Genomic DNA, 20,965 nt, shown 5'->3' with positions numbered 1-20,965 from the left:
AAGGGTGAGATGTGCAAGTGTTCACTTGAACTGCTGTAACAAGTTATTATATTAGAAGCCAAAATGTGCTGTGTTGGGCATATGAGCTTTCTAGATGGTAAGAATATCTGAATCACATGACTTCAGTCATAATGAGTGCAAAGGGAGGGGGGAGATATGTCTTTTTGACACTTTTGTCTTACCTGAACAGGAACCAGAAATACCTGAAGGTCAGGAAGAAAAGAAGAAAGATTCCAAAAAGCCCAAATCAAAACTGCTTGAAAGGAGATCTACCAGAACTCGAAAGTGCATAAGCTACAGGTCAGCAGCTTGTTTAAATGGCTTGTACAGCAGAAGTCACACAGGTGCTTTCTTTCTGAATCACCCCACCACTTCTCACACGCACTTTTACATTTAAAAGAAAAGTCCAACTAAAGTGTCTTTGTTTTTTCCTCTGAATACTAGTTATGTTTGGTGGATGTGACAGCATGAGGTGGTATAGCGAAGGGATGATGCATAAAAAAAATAAAAATGTGTATGGTACTTTGTTCAGGAATACTGGAGAAGGTCTTGGCATTACTGCAGTTTCTGGAGTGCATTAAAGCAGGTGAATCAAACCTCTTCTTTCTCTTGCAAGGGAGACTTACGCTTGTGTCTAAAGGCCTTCAATTCCTTGCTCTCTCCCCCCTCCCCACCTTGCACATTCTTTACATGAAAGGAGCATGAAACTTAAAATGTAATTATGAGACAGTACATCTAAAAATGGTCTGTAACTCTTTAGGGAAATTTTGATAAGAATGCAATTAGTCGATGAAAACGCAAGATATTTAAACTCTGTGCATTCTTAAAGTAGAACAGGTTACCTAAGGTTTCCAAAATTCAGCATGATCTTATTAATGTCTTTTGTTCCCAGTGTATTACCAATATTATTTTTATATATCTAAATAATACTTTTAAACACTCCATATCTTCTTCAGTCCACCAGGTATCCAGGCAAGTAGGATACCTTTGGGATTAGAAAAATAATGTGGTTGCCTGAGAGCTTGTGTTTTTTTGTCCCAGATGCATTAGGAAGATTTAAAAAATACTTTCCAGTACTTACTCTATGCAGACCTTTATCATCAAAAATGAGAACATTACAATATTGGAACAATAAGCCTTCCAACAATAACCATCATTGAACTTAGTCTGGTTTTGCTGCTGAGGAGAGGCATTCCAGCCTGGCCAGAAAACTTGGCCTGACCTTGCTTAGCGGTTGATTTTTGGTGCCTTTTTACACGAACAGCAGAAGTCACACTAAAGAAAATGCCATTGCTGCTTTGAGAAATTAAGTATTCCTGTAAGGAACATTATGCTACAGGATCAGGCAGCATCTGACCAAGAGAAAAAACCTGTTAACACTAGGGTATGTGGCATGACTGCAGCAGGACCCATGTTGTGCAAAGACAATATTTTTTATTGGAAGTAATGTTCTGGAAAAATCAATCTTCTGATACAAAAGGATAAGAGTTTTTCTTACAGACTACGTCATCCACATAACTTTGAGTGGGTGAAAATATTGCATGTATCAGTGTGTCAGATTTATATGTCCACAGTGAAGTCCTGCTGGTGTCACTGAGAGTTGTGTGTGCTTTCCCTCAGCAGGGGAAAATAAATACTAAATGCCTTATTCTGCTTACAAACAGATCTGTACTGTGGAGCATCCTGGTTGTCTAAAGATCCGTAATCCCTTTGTATCACCCAAGTCGTTTCTTGAGTCCTCCTGCGAGCAAGTTAGCAAAAACCTGCACCACGAATAAAGCAGCAGCAGAAGAAATTATGTTCCATTACACTTAATGGACAAGTGAGCTGTCAGCTTGTGGCTGAGCTCAGGTTATTTGTTAGCAGTGATTTGACAGTGTTAAGTGATTTCTCACATTTTGAAGAGGTGGGATTTTGGGGTTTTTTTGTAGCTTTGTGGAGAGAATATAGGGTTTGAGTAGAGTGGAACTAATCTTGTTGATGGAATAATTTCAGAGTTATTTCCTTGCTGGGTAAAGCTGCTTTGAATGTGACATGCAGTTGTTTTGAGATACCAGAAGCCCATCACCTTATTTTTAAAGGAGGAAGTGTTTTATGCTTACTATTGAATTACAGAGTATAGGATTGGATTTATTCTTTCCTTGTTCTACTGGAGGTTCCTATGGAGGATCAAGATAAATATGACTGTAATCTTCCTTTCATGACTGAGAAATGGAATCTTTAATGAATGTATTGTCCAATTGTAAGTTGTTTGTACGAAAAACAAGCAAAAAAATTTACTTTTTAAAAAATGAGACAAAAAACTTGCATCTAAATGAAATGTCTTTCCTATATAGTTAATAAATTTTGTACTTTTGCATGATGGAGCTCAAGGCATCTATTTGGTGGAACAGGTAACAATCCCTTCTTACGGAATTTGAATTCATAACTGAAGGCACAAACTGAGGTTGTCTGTTTGAAAGAATTGGATCCCTTTTCCTCCATTTGCTGTTCCCTTTAAATGAGTTACTCAGAGTGCAGAGATTTATGCAGTTTTATAAAAGTTGCTGAAGGACAAACTCAAATATTTTGCTTTTGTTTGTCCTTTTTAGTTATGTAACATTGTATTACAGGTTATTTTTACAGAATCACAAGGAACTGTGTACAATATGTTTTGTTTTATCTGTTCAGCTTAGGATGTTGCAGATCCACAAAGTATGATTATCGTGAGCTTTAAGAGGAGAAAGCAGCTATGTGAAATGAGTTTTGAAGGAAAATGTAGACAGAATGAATAGTTTTACCTTGACTTTAATAGATGTTTCTCAGAAAGTCTGTTTTGAAGATTGGTAGGACATATGTCATGTCATAAAAGGTGTGGAAAAAAATATTAATGCTTTACCTGAAAAATGCCACTGAAACTATGTTAAAGAACTTTCAGATTATATATTGTTTAATTCAGGGATATGTTGCATAAAATGAAACCGCATTTCTGTTCACCTAAATCGATAGTAATACAGCCAGGCAATGACAAATATTCTCTTAGGAAATAGAAACAAGAAACACATCTTTTAAAAAAATATCTATTTTATTATTAATCTGGCCCATTATCTTAGTTATTTTATTATATATCCAGACCACTGTCTGTGCAGTGTGATTTCTTAAAGCAGGGTTATTTCTTTAGATTTTGAGGTATGTTTTCATAATATATTTCATTAGAGTTCATTTCAAAGTGGTAAATGAAAGCTGTTATTTTTAGGTTTGATGAATTTGATGAGGCAATCGATGAGGCAATTGAAGATGATATCAAGGAAGCTGATGGAGGAGGTATGTTTCTGATGTTAGTTGTTTTGCACTGCAGTGGTGATAAGAAAATTGAGACGAATTTATTTTTATATGAGAAGCAACAAATATAATCTTTCCCCTTAAACTTTGTAGTTTATAGAGTTTTTTTGCTGCCGTATTTTTGGAAGTGAACTAAAGAATTTCCATTAGGAATGGCCATCCCAGACTGCCCAAAGATGTCAGAAAATATTTAACCTTGATAGTTAAATTCAACTTGTATGTGTTTTGTTATATGCAATGAATAAGCATGACAAGAAAACTCTTAAAATTATTTTGCTGAGTTTTGGATTTGAGATTGGAATGGCAGCAGTGCTATTGACATTTTCCCCTGTAAAAATAGGGCTCATAAATTGGTCTGCAGTTGGACCCCGTAAAGATGGGGTGTACAAAGTTGTCTTAACAATATTCATCCACCTCTGTAAGCGCTTCTCAGTTGAACATGAATAAAGTGAAATTCTGTTCTTTGTTGCCCGTTAGGGCAACACAGGGGACCAAAAGAGAGATCTTCAGCACTATCTGAGAGGTGGAGATGGATTTGTGCTTCTGCATCACCTTAACTTGCCTGGAGAAAACAGCCATGAAATGTTGTTCCTCAGTTGTTTGGCCTGTGGCATCTCCCTACAGACACCAGTTTTCAGAAGCTCATGAATGTACACAGACAATGTAAAAATCAGGTGTCTTTGGGTGTGTAACACAAGGCCCATACAATAAACGTAACCGAGTCTCAACCCTCTGCCTGGACCTCAGTATTTCCAAGTGGACACAGCTGGGCTTTGTGTGTCAGGAACAAGAGTCTGGACAGAGTCTTGCTTGACAAAAAAAAATACTCTGCTTTTACAGAAAATAAGCTGAAGCATGTAAGAAAGATCTGTAGCAAGTTAAGCAAGAAAATAAACTTGCTCTTTTTTACCCCTTTGTGTCACTTAATTCAGGCATTGGCAGGGGCAAAGACATGTCAAATATCACAGGTCACCGTGGAAAAGACATTTCCACAATCCTAGAGGAAGAAAGGAAGGAAAGCAAGCGACCACAAAGGGCTGCTGCAGCACGACGCAAGAAACGACGGCGACTAAATGACTTGGATAGTGACAGTAATCTGGATGAAGAAGAGAGTGAGGATGAATTCAAGATCAGTGATGGGTAGGTCTGCAATTTAACTTCCATAAGTCACTGACCACTGCAGGCTTCTGTGACTCTGCAGTGCCCCTGAAATGATCATCAGGAGGATGTTCCCAGTGCTGGGATGGCACTGCACAGTGCCAGCAGAAGTCACAGAATGATACAACAGTTTGGGTTGGAAGGGACCTTAAAGATCACCTAATTCCAAACCCCCTGCCTTGGGGTCCTTCTGGCCTAGGGGAATGTCATTGTACTGGAAAAACTGCGCTCTGGATCCATGTGCTGAAATCATCTAATCTGTATTTTAAGCAAAACATGATCTGGAAATGTTACTGGGATGTTTGAGGCCTCACTAAAGGGTTCTGTTCGGGAAGGAGCCAGGTGGGCTCAGTGATGATGATGTGACTGTCGAGCAAAAATCCTTAACCAATTTTTAGAAATTGGAAGAGGAAAATGTTCTTATTTAGAGCATACAGAACTTGACAGGTTCTGAAATGAGTTTTTGATTGCTGCTCTCTAGGAGATAGAGTTTGAACACAACCAAAGAAGTGGTTTATACTATAGAAAACAAATAGGTGTCACGTGAAGCTTAACATGCTAAATGAATATTGCTCTGGCTAACTGAAACTCATTTTGCACAAAATTTCTCCTTGTTCAGTCTGTACAATTCCTGATGTTGAAAAATTTGATAATTTTAGATGAACTTCATGCCTCAGTGAAGAAACATAATGAAGCATGAGGCTGTAGAGTCTTTACCAGCAACATTTAAAGCTTTACACCAGTCACTGAGTCTATTTACTAAGTGTATGAAAAATCTATACAAGACAGATGCAAATTTTGAGCTTTGTTTTTCACCTGTGGCCATGCTGAGGACATTTCAGTGGCACCCTGAATAATTGAGCTACATATGCTGGAAATTTTCAATCAATGAGTGTAGCATGTGAAAATCTGGCATTGGTGCATTGATATATTGAAGTGTAGTCAGGCATTTTCAACTCCATCCTCTGCTGAGGGCCTTCTGGATGTTATACTGGAATTTAACACAAACGCAAGCAGCTGGTACCTTCAGTGCTTAATGGTTTTTAAAAAAGCCTTGGCTCACTTCTGAAATAATGGGAGTGTTACGAGCTGTTAAGGTTGTGAGGTGCATAAGAGCAGTAGTTTTGTGTTAAGACACAATATTCTGATTCTCAGAAATTGCATAGTTAGTTGGTTTGTGAAGGGAAGGTCACCTCTCCTAGAACATGGTGAGTGTTTTCCCCCCCACAGTTATTTCTGTGCAGACATTACATTGCAGTGAACTACGTGAACGCTCTAGAGTCTGTCTTATGTTAATATCACTTGTGGTGCTGGTTTGACAGAGTTTTATATCCACCTGCTGTTCTAATCTGCTGTGTAATGTCATGCACTGTAGAGCTATGTCCCAAATATACAGCTGAAACCTCATGTCAGTGATGGCAGTCTGCTCTCTCAGGGTCTTCGCTCCTCATGATAAGATTTGTGCCTTTTCTGCTTTAGTCTCTGTTTGTAAGAGGATACTTACCACTGACTTGTAAAACACAGGTACTGTCTCAGTCCTTTGTTTTCAATACCGATCTCTGTTGTGTGTGGTTCTTCTTTGAGCAGATCTCAGGATGAGTTTGTTATATCAGAGGAAAATCTGGATGAAAGTGAAGATGACCCACCATCAAACGAGGACAGTGATTCAGAGTTCTGTGCCCGCATATCCAGGCGACACCTCTCCAGGCCCATGAGGCAAAGCAGGAGGTTACGAAGGAAAACAGCCAAGAAAAAATACTCTGAAGATGATGAAGATGAAGATTCTGAGGAAAATTCAAGCAGAGAGTCTGGTGAGTATAAGCAGTCTTAGATATATTAAATACTCTGTACTGGAAAGAGAAAGAATGGAAATCTCAGTTTCCTGTTGCAACTGACTCTAACTTGTTCGCTTGCTTTGGTCAAGTCAGATGTGTCAGATCTTTGCTGTAAAGCACTTTGCTAATAGTTCTGCTGTCAATATTCTGCAGGGAACTGGTATTGAGCACTAGGTTCTCGGCATTTTCAAGTAATTATGTGTTTAAATGAATGCTTATGCTACGATTCTAAAGGCCAGCTTTGTGGATAGTTGCAGCTACCCCCATATGTTCCTGTTTGGCACATGATTGCAGGGAAGAGAAGGAATGGAGGCTTTATAGCTACTAGAAGACCTTCTGAACACTTTAGAAAAAGCTCCTGAAAGGAACATTTTCCCTCACTTTGTATGGAAGAAAACTTTTCGTTTTATGTCATTCTGTGCTTTCCGGTTGACTTGAAGGCAAACAATAACACCTTGCCTCTCTCTCTCCTACAATTATCCTTAAAATCTTTAGTAACTGAAGACTCTTGCATCACAGAAGAACCTAATAATTCACTGTATTCTACTTGTCCTTCAACCAGTTCATTTTCTGTTGCCATGGTTTGAAGTGTGAGAATACTACCTTAAACCTTTTCATGATCAGCATCTTTCTCCAAAGACTGTTTCTGCTTCATTTGAGTCACAGACTAGAAAGTGCCACATACAGAAGCACTTGTTTTTACTTATTTTTATTGTGAATTTAAGGTACTAACTATACTGGAGTGTTAACTTATTGTAGTGTGTGTTATCTTTCCAGTGTTTTATCTGTCTTTCTACAATATAGAAGATGACCATGTTGGAGTAAGTTGCTTTGGAGTACTGGTTTCCAAAAGGAGGGTTTGTGCACAGACAGATGAAGACAGCTATATGCACATGCAGTTGTTGCTGTCTCCCTGTCCTGAATACATCATTGCGCTAATCATAAGCTCTTAGACGAAGATACTGGCAGAAGTATAAAGAGGTTGTTCTTATATTTTGTAATGTACAAGAGCAACTTGTTTGTTTCACAGTGGACATGCACCTGTGATAAAATCAATTGATTCCAGTATCCTGCCATCTCTATCTAAAAGTATAGCATTAACTATGTGTTTCTCTCTTTTACCCTCATTACCCTCATCCCTCAGGATCCTGTTTTAAACCACTTTTGAGCTAAGGAAACCAGGTGCCCTGTGAGCAAGCTTTGTTTTCAGTCTCCAGAGATGGAATTTCTTTCTGAAAGGGGTTTTTCTTGCTAACTTGCTCTGATTCTTTCTCTAATATTTTAGGAAGTAAAGAGAATGCCACTTTGATCTGTGACTCATGTCAGTCACTAAGTTAGGAACAGAGTATGAGACTTGTATAGAAATGTACCTTGGGATAATTGTTCTGGCATAGCTCAGTGGAAGAGCAGCTAAAGTTGATTCGAGGCTATTTTCATCTGATGTAAATAAATTTAGTTTTTGAAGACACTAGCTGCAGTAGAGTGGTGGAGGAAAAACTGTGATTGATGGTAAGTTTCTTCTGTATGGTTTCTGTTTTAAGCAAACCTGTGATTGAGAGAAACTGATTTTTGTTGTTAATATAAATTCTGTAACTCAGATCTTGGAGTTTCATCTTGTCAGTGGTTTTTCATCTACCTGTTCTTAAAAGTCTTCCAGTAGAGTACTATTTATTTAAATTTTAAAAGCAGAATGGACTTCCCAGTGTCAGTGGTAACGTGCACCATCAACTCTGATTCAGTTAGGTTGTTTTTACTGTCAGGAATTGTAGAGACGTCTTGGGTGCCAGTAGAGATGAGGCAACAAAAACATTGGAAGGAAACCTTCTGGAGGAGTTTGAGGGAGACAGGGAAAGGGTTTTTGAGAAACTTTTAAAATCAAGCAATTCTACACTGGTAATAAATGGGAGAGCTGGAGTGGGTCAGAATTCTACACTGGTAATAAATGGGAGAGCCGGCATGGGTCAGAATAATGAGGCATGATGGCTGAGACTGTCTGTCCTGGAAGAGCACATGATTTTATTGGTGGTCTAAAGCTTATATAAATTTTTTTATGTAGAGCAGTTTGCTTTGTTGGAATAATGCATGTCACTGTTTCCTTCTGTACAGAGAGTGGTGAGTACACAGATTACAGTGATGATGATTACCTGGAAACTAGGAGGAGAAGATCAAGACGGAATCAGAAGAGACAAGTTAATTATAAGGAAGATTCAGAAAGTGATGGCTCACAGAAAAGTGTCCGATATGGGAAGGAGTTAAGAAGAGTTCACAAGCGCAGGCTCTCCACTTCAGATAGTGAAGGTAAAATAAACAGTGTGGTGTTCGCAGGAGCTCGTATATTGTCAGCATTACCATGAAGGGAAAACTGTATATAATTCCAAGATTTCAGAGAATCATCTTTCAGTTCCTTGATATTTCTCAGAAACTGTTTCTTTCTGAAACAGCCCACTGGTACTTCATGAGGCACTGTTAACTGAGTCACTTCTCATAAGTGTTTCATTGTCCCTAATGTCCCTAATCCTGACTTCCAGGTCTGAATTTACTGTATCTGGCACAGAATGCTGGAGTTCTGAAATTTGCACTAATATAACTGTCTCACCACTTTTCTGTTAAGAGGTCATAAAGCTCCATCCCACGAGCCTTTAAAGATTCTCTTTTATAAAAGAAAGGGTAGTGCCTCTGGTGCCCTGACTGTGTTTGTGCTGGTGGTTTAGACTCATTCTATCTCCTGTTTAAGGACCTGTGCTAAGTGTGGCAGAAGCCCCTCTTAGTAATGTCAATCACACCATGAGTGACTGGTTTTTGATTTATAATTCATTAGCTTTTACAAAAGCAACCACTGACTTTGGGTACCTTGGGTTCTGGGCACGCACCTTATGAGACCTTAGGTCCAGCTTTCTGAATGCTGAGCAGTGTGGGTTGCAATGGATACCAGACTTCCTCAGAAAACAAGCCACGCTTGACAGGCCAAGCACCTCAGTTTTGGAAGGGCTGCCCTGAAATTCGAGAGTGTTAGAGCACCCTCTTAGTTGAGGGGAAACAATTATGTGATGCAAGTGCGTGTAGTACCTTAAAAACATGATCATACACTTCACTTCAGCCTGCTCTCAAGAATTCACTATACGGTGGCTTTTTGCTGCCTGCATTTGTGATTTTAAACAGTGCCTGATTGACAGTGTCTTCTCTTCATGAAATTCCATTTCCTCAGGTATTTTTGGTGCTGGCTTTCTGCGTATTAAAATCAGCACCATTAAGTACCATTCCAGCACTCTCCCACAGTTCCTGCATTATACCATAAAATATGTAACAACATTACTAGAATTGTATTACATTGAAAATAGAGGAGCGCTAACAGTCTCTATCAACTTGAACCTACATTAAACAATACCCTTTGAAATGGATTTCTAATGGAAATCACAAGGAGACAATAAATTAAGTTTGCCATTTGATTTTTCATCCTCCTCCTTTTCTCATCAAAATCATCAAAGATCAGTGCAAAGGCTGTCAGTGTGTAGGCAATATTCCAGTTTGCCAGAGGAAAAAAAGCCTCCCAATAAAGGGCAGCAAAATTCAGATGACAGTCAGGCAGCATTTATATGCTTTGAAAGAATTTGTATATAATTTGGGGGTGGCAGGGGTATAGTACAGTTCTGTGTGTGTGTGTGTGTGTGTGTGTGTGTGTGAATTTCATGACAGAGCAGCCATTATTTGGGTTCTCAATATCTGGCAGGCTGTAAATAAAGCATGTGCTATGAGATGAGGGATGCACTTCTGTGTTATTTCCAGCATGGAGTTAGCAGTTCTAGAGGGGAACACAGCTACCTCCAAAGCCTCCTGTACTCCTCAGATTGGAAACAGAATATCAACAAATTGTTGGTATTTTCTGCTTTAGGAGTTTATTTAAGAAGTAAAAAGGATGCAAGTGTTTTGACTTGGTTGGGGATCCTGGAGGAGATGGAAGTGTGTGTGGTGAGAGATCGCTCGATAATGAGTGTGAAAGATGAAGAATAAAGTGTAAAGGTTGCACTAAGATTTGCTAATGGCTCTAAGTCTGCTGCTTATTCCAGAGAGCTACACATCTAAGAACTCTGAAGATGATGAATCCACAAAGGAGTCGAAGCGATTGATTCGAAAACGTCGGCGGAGCACAGACGACTATTCCGAGGAAGAAGGAGAGGACGAGGAGGAGGAAGGGAAGCCTGTCCGCAAACGGCTGAATCGAATCGAGACAGATGAGGAAGATAACTGCGAAAATGCCAATGAGGACACAGAAACCCCCGCTCCTGCAAACAAGCTGCCAGCAGCACAAGCTGCTCAAGACAACCCCAAGAAGCACTGCTACCGGATAGAAAGCGACGACGAAGATGACTTTGATAACGTAGGGAAAGTAGAGAGCCCTTTGGACTACAGCTTGGTGGACTTGCCTTCCACCAACGGACAGAGCCCAGGGAAAACCATTGAGAACTTGATTGGCAAGCCAAGCGAGAAGACCCAGGCCCCCAAGGACAGCACAGCCAGCGCCAGCCTGGCGCCCAACGGGACAGGGAGTGGGCAGGAGGCAGTAGGGCCAGAGGAAGATGAAGATGAACTTTTGAGAGTGACTGACCTTGTTGATTACGTCTGTAACAGTGAACAGTTATAAGACTTCCATTTTTGTGCTAATTTATTCCACGGTAGCTCATACCAGCGGGCCAGTTATTAAAAGCTGTTTTATTTTTCCTAGAAAATTCTCCACTACAGTATCACTTTCTAGAAGCAAGAATTTCACCAGTCCTGCAGTCTTTCTGTGAAGTGACCAGTTTTGAACTTTGAAGATTAATTGCTGTAAATTCCCTCTCATACCCCCCCTTCTCCTTACAAGTCCATGGTCCTGGGTAATTTCACTCACAAAAACCTTATAACAACAAGAGATTTGTATATTTTTGACTTTATATTTCCTGAGTGCATACAAATTTGTGGAAATGGGTGGCCTAAGAAAGCATTCCAAATCAGTCAGGGCCCAAACCGGAACTGGGGTGGGTTTGGCTCAAGGGGTGGGAGGATGGGAGGGGGGTGGTGCAGAAGCACTTGTGCTTTAGCTTTTTCATATGAGATATATATTATATTTAAATGTTCACAACTTAGATTACAACTTAACAGACAGTTAAAAGCAAAATTAATGTCTGTACTGTCGCATTTTGTGAGTTGTAGGTTAACATACCATAGCTCATTTTAGTAATCACCTTCATGGAAGCAGTTCGATTTTAATACTGGAGGCAAACAGAATTATTAGAGGCCAAGAAGGTACCATAAACAAGAACTCTGCTATCCATTATGACTTGCAGACTTTCCTAATAAACATCCTTTAAAGTGTTTGTACAGTGAAGTGTACTGTAATGAAGTTTTTGACAGTCAAAACACACTAGCCATGAATTTCTAAAGCGATCTCATGCTCAGTTCATCAGGTAGTCTTCGATGCACAGTGTCTAGTGGGAGGACGTATTGATGTCAAGTTAGTCTGTAAGTTGGATGTCAAGTAAGTCTGTAAGTGCTGCAAACCTTTTACAGACAAAAGAACCCTGCGGTAGCTGCCCGGCCACACGAGTTTCACCATCCGTCGGAGTGTTCTGAACAAAATGTGTTTGTGCAAACGGCATTGACCACAGAGTGACAGTGCATCAGAGGATGGAGGGATTATCAAATAAACCGTGACTGGTCCATTCATGCCCTTAATATCTACTTCAAATTGAAGTAATCAAATGGAACAGTTTTCCTTTTGGAGGTTTCCTGTCTGGGGTTTTATGTGTGTTTTTGTTTTGATTTTACTTATCTGCCTGGATGTATTAGCAGGTTTTTGAATGTAGTTGTTGGCTTTTGGCCATTAGAATTTTCTTACATTTAAATAACTGTCATGTGACCAACTGATTTCAAGAAGGCAGTGTTTCTGAGAGAAAACGCTTGACTCCAAGACATCTCACCAACTTTTGAGCAGGCATAAGTGATACATTCAAGGAAAAAAAAAAAGACAATGGAAGAAAAAAACCAAAACAAACCAATATGGGGCATATCAAGAGCATTCAGTTTTCTCTTTACTCTGATTAAGATGCAGGCTGTAGCATTTATATGTGCTACAGCACACAGATAACTCAAACAGATCTGCCTAACATTGAAATCCAAAAAGGTCACATCTATTAATCCTTTTGCTCTGAGATTTGGATTTTTGACTGGTGTTTATGTCCATTGCCGGCAATGGATGCACCAAAACTGCTGCTGCCACCGAGGAGTGAGTTCTCCTTTCCTGCCCCACCTGATTCCCTTCCATTATATTGTATTTACTAGTCAGTCATTAAGCACTTCTTTTCTTGTAATAAAACCAGCATTAGGCCTTTACTGAATACCTCTCTAGAAAACCTAGGTCCAAAAATTACCTGCTTTTTAGCCTTTAAAGTCTTGGTTTTGTTTCCCCACCTCTTTCTCCATGAGGTCTATCAGAACCACTCCATGACTCGTTTGGGTTCTAGCAGTGCACATATCGTGCTAAAAAACTAGGATCAGGAAGATGCAAAAAGATGGAACTCGCTCTTTATCTGCTGTGCTAAGCAAGCTTGTGATTTAAGAAAAACAAACAAGAGAAATCACTCTCTAAATGAGAATTTAATTTCATCAAAGGTTAAATATTTTCCTACCTTACTGATGTTAACAATTAACAGTTAAATGATTAAAACAGGGTAGTGAAAAGCCGCAGAAACTTACAATGAGTTCTTAAAAGCATATGTAGCGTTTTAAGCTACTGTAGTGCTTTGCTTTGCTTAGGTGACCCATAAATGTAGTGCGTCTACATTTCTAATATACTTGTGTTTTAGAACAAGTAAGAACATACGGCTTCCACTTGTCCATGGTAGTAGCTGCTGAGCATTTTTAATACTTGCAGTGCAAACTGATTCACGTGCAGCAACAGCGTGCAACCAATGGTTTCTGATTTGTTTTGGCAGTGCCATATTTTTCTTTGCTGCCTGATGGAGCCTTTTAGTATCTGATCAGTGCTGTAGCAAACATTCTTACTTGTGGAGTCAACCCTAAATGTTCAGTACCTAGTGACCAAGTAATTGTGAATGTAGGAAAATGCAGAAGACTTACAGTACTGGATACGCCAGTCGAGAAAAAAAATTGAGTACTGAGTTAAGGAGTGATGTAAAAGCAGGAAAGACCAAGAAACAGAATGGGAGCATTGAAGCTTGCATCAGGAGTGTTGTATTTTAAAAGTGACCAGTTGTTACCAAATTTTACTTTCTCTAGGTCACTTCTCAAAAACAACTTTTCTGTCTTCTAGAAGTCACCCTTGGTACCTGAGCTGGCTTCATCCCACAGGATCTAGAGTTCCTCCTTAGATCCTGTGGGAATGGTGTGCAAGATAACACTGCAAAAAATGCCCTGGAAAGTGTTACCATTTTAAAACATTTATCTCATTTCTAAGGCCTCCTGTTTGATGGAAAATGTACAGTCTCCTATTTGGGAAGATGACACTTTCTGACATGAGGCCAGCTGACTGCCACAGAGGGTTCATTCTGTTACGGTACGTATATGTACCAGAGTGGAAATGTCTTCCTGGTGTCCTCACATTCCTGTGCCCTTCTGTGCTCCTTGTGAGATCAGAAATTAACTGCCTTTGAGGAGGGATCTTCAGGTGTAGCTTTGGGCTTAGAGAAAGCTCAAACCATATGAGAAACAGGGAAAACAGGCCAGGGATTTTTTTAACATGATGGATTTAGAAGTACTAGAACAAGCAGCTATCGGCTGAACATACAAAGCATTTGTTCAACAAACTCTTGTTTATTCCACACAGATTGTCACTAGAAGCTTTGTCTTTTTTTAACTGCAAACTCTTCTGAGTATAACTGACTGGGAGAAGAATGAATGCCTGAGTAGCATTGCTGAGGGGAAGAACATATAAATCGAGCGGAAGATTGGACTCTTTTTGTGTCACCAGTATAGATGCTGGATATTTGCTTTCTTGCATGGGACTTGTGTGACTGTCAGCAACACAAAGCGCACAAGTAGCTCCACTGTGCAATTAATGAATGTGGTGCATTAATATAAGCAGAAGGGTGGTAGTGATAAGAACTGGGTTTCACCATGGTTGCTGTCTTCTAATTGTTGAGTCTGATAAACCTGAGCATCGTTTTGATTTAAAAGTGGAAAATGACATCACCAAAACAACTCATAGCACTGAAATCTTGTAGGAAGGTCAGTACTGAACAATCAACTTTTTGATAGTTTAATTTCCTACATGTTGAATTACATTATAAAATTACTGCATCTTCCTGATTATTTTTTGAATGAAAAGATTGCTCTGTTCTAGCAACACTTGAGAGAAACAAGAGATGCTTTTTTCTAAATTGCTCATTTATGAAGTACGTCACCTTCAAGATTTCTTTGTATTAAGTGTCTCAGTTACTCTTCCTATCATAGGAGCTAATTACTTAGTTGGATTTGTTTTGTTTTCTGTTCACCTCTGTTTTCTAATTGCTGTGAGACCTTACTCAAAGAAACTCTAGGGGGAAAATGTATATTCACAAAAGAAAAATTGTATGGTAGTGGTACACTTGTTCTGATTTCTCTTCACATCTGTCATTTGAACTACATTGGTATCCAGATGCTGCAACTGTTTAATAATTCTAATCATTCATTGTCAGGGTGTCCATTTTATACCTCTCTTTTCAGGTGCTTATAACTTGGTTTTCAGTGTTCTTCAGCAGGAAATCCTGGTCTAAACTTTCCAATAATCATTTCCAATCACATATTTTCAAAAACTCCTTTTACAAAAAGTAAGTGAGGAATTTTTATAGCACCTGTTTTTTTAAATTCACTTTGTACACAGTGATTTAAATAAATCATGGCAGTAATGCTTGCCCCAAGAACTGGTCTCACGAAAGAGATTTGTATCATCTCATTCAAAATGGCAATATATAGGCCTTGAAAATTGGTTTTGGTACATGTGCAGTGGCTACTGTTCACAGGCTTGTAATATGGTTCTGATGTGCAGCGTGCACCCTTAGCTATGTATTTACATTTGATGTATGCTTCCCATTTGGTGGGTATATAAAATCCTTAAATATATATAAATATATATAAAAGATCAAGAACTTCAACCAAGACAGTAAGTTTGGGAAAAACATTGTGTTGAGTATGGTGGGGGAAACTCTAGAAATGGAAGAGCAGAATTTTGCAATTCCTTAAGTGTTTAGAACGTACATACATATATAGAAGCATTTAGGATATTGTCTAAAGTAAGGATTTACAGGATCAAGACCACATTTCCTGTTAGTTTCTTCTTCCTCCCCTTCCCTAACAGCTGGGATGGGAACTATATCTCACTTGAAACACTGGAAGGCGGAAAGTAGAAAAAATCCAACAGACATGATCCTTTTCCTTCTGGTATATATTGATGTTAGAAGAATTCTGTGACTAATTTTTGATGTTTTACAGTTGAGTTCCCAATCTGAGATCTAACAGAGAACTCTGGCTTCAGAAATATTTACTAGTTGGAAATTATTTCTGAATCTGGACACCCTGCAGTTGGGGTGTTGAGGATTACCAGTCACTTCAGAAAGTCACATCACTTATTGAGCTCTTCTTTTAGATTAGGTGTAAGTAACTGAGATAGTTCCTAACAACAAAAACGTGTGCTTGGGAATTGATTGTCCCGACACTTCAGAGTAATTTAACTTACTTTGTGTATTGCAAAAGATGTATATTGCTAGTATGACACTTAAAAGAACAAAAAAAAGATTGTGTAGAGGTTCTGGGGGAAAGAACAGAACACTCTAAAGTAGGTAAGTTTTTATAATTGAATCTGTGGTGTAAAGCCTCCAGATTCAACTGCAATTAAAAACAAGTCCTACAGCTTCGGTTTTTGACTATCATTTCGTAAATGCTGGCACCCCACACCTGAGCTGAGCAGCAGGAGAGGGGACAGTACTGCAGTTAGAGGGCGCATGTGTGCCTGTAAGTATCTACTATTGCTACATATAACCCCAAAGGTTGCTACCAAGGGCTGAACAACGGAGTGGCTCTGTTGTTCGGTTGGTTTACTTTGTGCACTTTGCAGCACTTTGTGTATAGTCGGTCTCACTGGTTCCCCAGGTGCAGACGGAGTCACTTGCTCCTGCTGTTTGGATGCTTGTTCAAACAGCAGAAGGAGATGGGGAATGGATGGAGGGAAGTGGAGCAGAAAAATGTGTATGCAAACCCATGCCATTTGCAAGACAGGCCTAAAAACTACTTGTGACTTGCCCTTTAAAGACTGTATTTCCAATGGAAGGTCTCCATTTAGGAGAAACATCCCAATTACCCTCCTTTTCTCATCCTGACCTTCAAAGTAACTGGAAAATATACTTGAGGTCTCCTTCCTTGAAGGAATAGATAATGTTCCATCAGTGCAATGTGGATATGGAAAAAATCAGGATCAGTCTATAGAATATTATGACAATGTTTGCCTCTGGGGACATCGGTCCACACGGTTTGCTTTCTTGTTTGTTCCCTTTACTGTGTCCCACACAACTGAACTTAGATTAGTCTGTCAGAACTTGACTTAAATGATTCTACGGGGATAAAGTCCTTCTGTGAAAACATACGATAAGCCTAGTTATCAGTGCACTGTTTGTTAGTTAGATCAGTTAAAAGTCATTAATAGATATTAATCTGCTACTCAGGGTAGTGGTAGAAAAGGAAATCAAATCATAAAACTGTAAGCCTTGTTTAGTTTGCCATTTTTTACCCGTTATATGGACTCTAAAATCTTGTACAGTATCTTATCCTATATTCATCCAAATGATACTCCCCCAAACTTGCATTAAATCGATGTGTTGTCAATGCCAATGTGGCTGCTCGTTCCTGCCCATTTTCCACAGTCCTCCCGCTGCAGCCAGGAGAAGGATGTGACCAGTTCAAACGCATAATGTCACCGTTCCTGCTATGCACAGCGGTTCTCACATGGGCACAGATCCTATACATTAGACAAACGTCAGGTATTTTCAATGTCCTGGGTAACATAGACCAGGTCCCTTGCCAGCAGAATGGTTACCCTCCAATATTCTGTGAGAACTGGATCAAATCTGCCAGACAGGTCTCTTTAAGATACACTTTCATGAAATACAGTTTTGTCTTACTCCTGGGTGCTGTTTGTATGTTTGCAAAGAAATCCTGAGTTCCTTAAAAATGGTCTCCTTCACGGCTGGCCTCATTTTTTATTTTCTTTCTCTAAAGAATTAACACAGTGAAGTTCCACAAGCTGAGCTCTTTATGTAGAGTTTAACCCTTGCGTTTCTTGAGTCCTGAACTTTGGTTTTCTTCAGTCTCTCTTCAATCATGACTTGCTACAATATCAAAGGGAAAGGACCGAGGGGACACACACTGTGTGTGTGGGAAGGGGGGGAGATATGTTGAAAAAACTGGAAGTGTTATTCTTGTTGCACATAAATTGGGTGGTGCTTTCACTGTCTTTTCCCTCCCACCAGTAATACCACGTGCATGTAAAACATGCTGCGTTTAAACTTTTTTAAATGGAAGTCATGGTGGCCTCAGTGCTCAAAGGGTTAACTGCAGTTTAATAACAGCTAATGTTTTTAGATTTGCAGTACACAACTGTTTAAATACTGTATTCCTTGTAAATGAAGTAAAAAAAAATGTTAAGGCTGGTGCCAATATTTTTGTTAATGAATTGTTCAGCGTTGTCTCTCACTACAGTCTGGTCAGAACTCTTTGTCTATAAGCTGGGCCTGAAGCCATTTTATAGCTTGTAGGCCTAATTGTGTAACTTTTCTTTCATAATGGTTTTGTTATAATATCTACTGTCATTTCTTTCATATAAATATGACATGTAAATTGTCATAATAAAAAAAATTGAAATAATTTGATGTACAAAGTATAATGTGTATTGAAGATGCAAGTGAATTTTAATGGGCATCACACATGCACATTTCTTTTTCAGCTTTAAAACAAGCACAGAGTAATGGCTGCTGTGTATTGTTCCAGCCTGTGATGGTTCCTTGCATGTCATTCTCACTGTCTGCCTTGGGAACGGGCAGCTCATGGTTTATGTTGCTTTTTTTATGGCAGCTCAACTGACAGTCTTTCTTTCTTTCTTCGACCAGCTCTGGCTGATGGTGTGGAAGATCTGATGGACTGTTTTTGCAGTCACAGTGATTTTCTGCATGTATTCCGTTTTCTACATAATTTTTATATCTCATTTCATAGCGATGTTGCAGTCACCTGACAAAAAACAGTATGCCTGCAGCCAGCACCGTACCCAGCTAGGCTGTTCCAGCAGACATCCATGAGGTTTCCACGTAGTGCTAATGAGAGAGGAGACAGGTTCATTGATATAGGCTGAGATGTGTAAAATCTGGAAAAAATGGGGGGAAAAAAGTGCAGAGACGCACTGAAGAAGCAGATGTTCTGACATGTGGCAATGGCAGTGGACACACCAGGTATTTCAGGACTTTAACAGGAGAAATTCAGGGAGAGAGAAATCAAAGAAGAGGGTGGCTTTTCTCTGTGTGAATCACTGAAGCCTTTTTTTTATTTTGAATGTGTTTGTGGTTGTAGTCAAGCTACTGCATGTTCCTGTAGTGATGAGAAATTGCGGTGAAAATCTTCCTCTTGCTCCAGATCCACTGCCAAAATTTTATATTTGCATTTTTTGATGGATTCTTGGTATTTTAAGTCTGAACTGGCCATCTTATGGCAGGCAGTGCTGTGGAGAGAAACAAGCTCCCTTGGATGGCAAGTTCTGCATTCTGTCCTAAGGTGACTCTTAACCCTGAGAAGGTACCTGCTGCTATCCATTGCCTCTGAACATGACCCTGTTGACTAAATCACTGTTGGACATCCAGTGTTCAGATATCAGTGTGGGGTTGGGTCCTGACTCACTTAAACCTCTTACAGCTGAGGAAAAGCATTTTCAAATAGTACCATTCTGTTCCATTTGTAAACTTCCAGGAAACGTCTGCCTTCCTGCTCTAGACTTCTGTTAGGTGCAGCACTCAGTACTGGGGTATGAAGTGTCTCAATTGTGTAAACGAGAAGATGTGGATTTCTCCTCCTCCTTAATGCCTTGGACTCAAAACCAACTTCCCTGCTTGGACTTAAACCATCCTTTTTTCCATTTTCTTTTGAAAGAGTGGTATGTGACAGAAGAAAGACTTGCATTTGCATCAGGAGGAGAAATGAACACACTACTGCTCCACTGCAGTGGCTTAATTCAACCTCAGCCATTCAGAAATCTTATAACTTAACAACCTAAAGGAGTTGCATGATTTGGAGTTAACTACAGAGGTGATGAGGGCTCTTCATGGCTGATATGACAGTCACGTTAGGTAACAGGGAATGGACATGAGCAGGAATATTGATTTATAACCACAAAGTGTGGTGAATGGCGTTTCCATGCTTTTGCATCTCTTCCCACCAGCTGCCACAGCCTGATCTGTGTTCACGGATGAATTGTAATTTTTTGTTTCCAAATGAGCCCTTGTCTTGGCACGGCAAACTTGAAGATGGTTGAGACATTTCCTCTTCCTCATCTGCTGTTGCCTCTTTGGTTTTTTTCAAGCTATTCTAATGTTGTTTAAATATCACTTCATTGTGGAATTTGCTTACATTTCAGTCAAGGTGATTATTTATATGAGTAATAATTATTTGCATAATTAGAATCCCAAATGGGTAGCCATGGTTGAGAAGCTTTCCAAAGCATTGTGAAAAGCTCAGCCTAGGAGAACCACATTATGTTCTTGTTCCCCCTGATTTCTTTGCACGCTTTCCTTTTCCAGAATGCAGTGCTCTGGCTCTCTGCTATTCAAGACTGTAACTAGGAAAGTCCAGAGAAGGGAAAGATGGTGACCTAATCCTGTTCATATTTGGTTTGTGTTTGTGAGAACCTGGGTTTGCACCCGGGTAGGTACATATCATAGTACTATTGGGCTCCTGATCCCGAGTCCACCAATGCTTAAGGAAATCAACTGAATACTCTTTAGGCAGTTGAGGTACTTGTGACATTCTTTTTATTCTCTGTGTGCATCTATCAGGCACTAGGTACTGGTCATCCACCTAAAATTTCCTTTCCAGCATCTGAAGATGGCACTTGAAAAGCTGCTGTGTTTGTTTTTCCCTTTTTCACCTCTCCAACAGAGACTTACATGCTAAAATAGGTATGCCAGAGTTCAGTAAGTGTTTGTACAAAGCTGTCAGACACACGGTGTGATTCTTTGGGTTGTCCTGTGCATGGCCAGGAGCTTAACTTGACCTTGTGCGCTTCTTCGAACTTAGGATATTCTATGATTTTAGGACTAGAGCCAGTACTGTCAACTATAGAATCGTAGAATCATAGAATGGCTTGGGTTGAAAGGGACCTTCCACATCATCTCATTCCAATCCCCATGCCACGGGCAGGTACATCTTTCACTAGACCAGGTTGCTCAAATGCCCATCCTCCAGCCTGGCCTTGAACAGTTCCAGGGATGGGGCATCCACAACTTCTCTGGGCAACCTATTCCAGTGCCTCACCAATCTCACAGTAAAGAATTTCTTCCCAATATCTAATCTCACCCTGCCCTCTGTCAGTTTAAAGCCATTACCCCTTGTCCTGTCACTCCATGCCCTTGTCAAAAGTCCCTCTCCAT

At 39.7% G+C, this 20,965-nt stretch overlaps 1 protein-coding gene across 1 annotated transcript in view; it reads left to right on the top strand.

The window, feature by feature from the left end:
- Positions 1 to 18,200, top strand: part of RSF1 (remodeling and spacing factor 1) — a 64,092-nt gene extending 45,892 nt beyond the window's left edge. Inside the window, exons 11-16 of the mRNA XM_027741066.2 lie at positions 191 to 300; positions 3,236 to 3,303; positions 4,254 to 4,461; positions 6,067 to 6,290; positions 8,421 to 8,612; positions 10,379 to 18,200. Coding sequence (XP_027596867.2) covers positions 191 to 300; positions 3,236 to 3,303; positions 4,254 to 4,461; positions 6,067 to 6,290; positions 8,421 to 8,612; positions 10,379 to 10,953 — 1,377 coding nt within the window. The 3' untranslated portion in view covers positions 10,954 to 18,200. The remainder of the gene's footprint in view (positions 1 to 190; positions 301 to 3,235; positions 3,304 to 4,253; positions 4,462 to 6,066; positions 6,291 to 8,420; positions 8,613 to 10,378) is intronic.
- The last annotated feature ends 2,765 nt before the right edge of the window (positions 18,201 to 20,965 follow it).

Source organism: Pipra filicauda, unplaced genomic scaffold (assembly GCF_003945595.2).
Source record: "Pipra filicauda isolate LSUMZ 115617 unplaced genomic scaffold, ASM394559v2 scaffold183_size1465899_pilon, whole genome shotgun sequence".
NCBI classification, from domain to species: domain Eukaryota; kingdom Metazoa; phylum Chordata; class Aves; order Passeriformes; family Pipridae; genus Pipra; species Pipra filicauda.
This window is presented reverse-complemented; position numbering and strand designations above follow the sequence as displayed.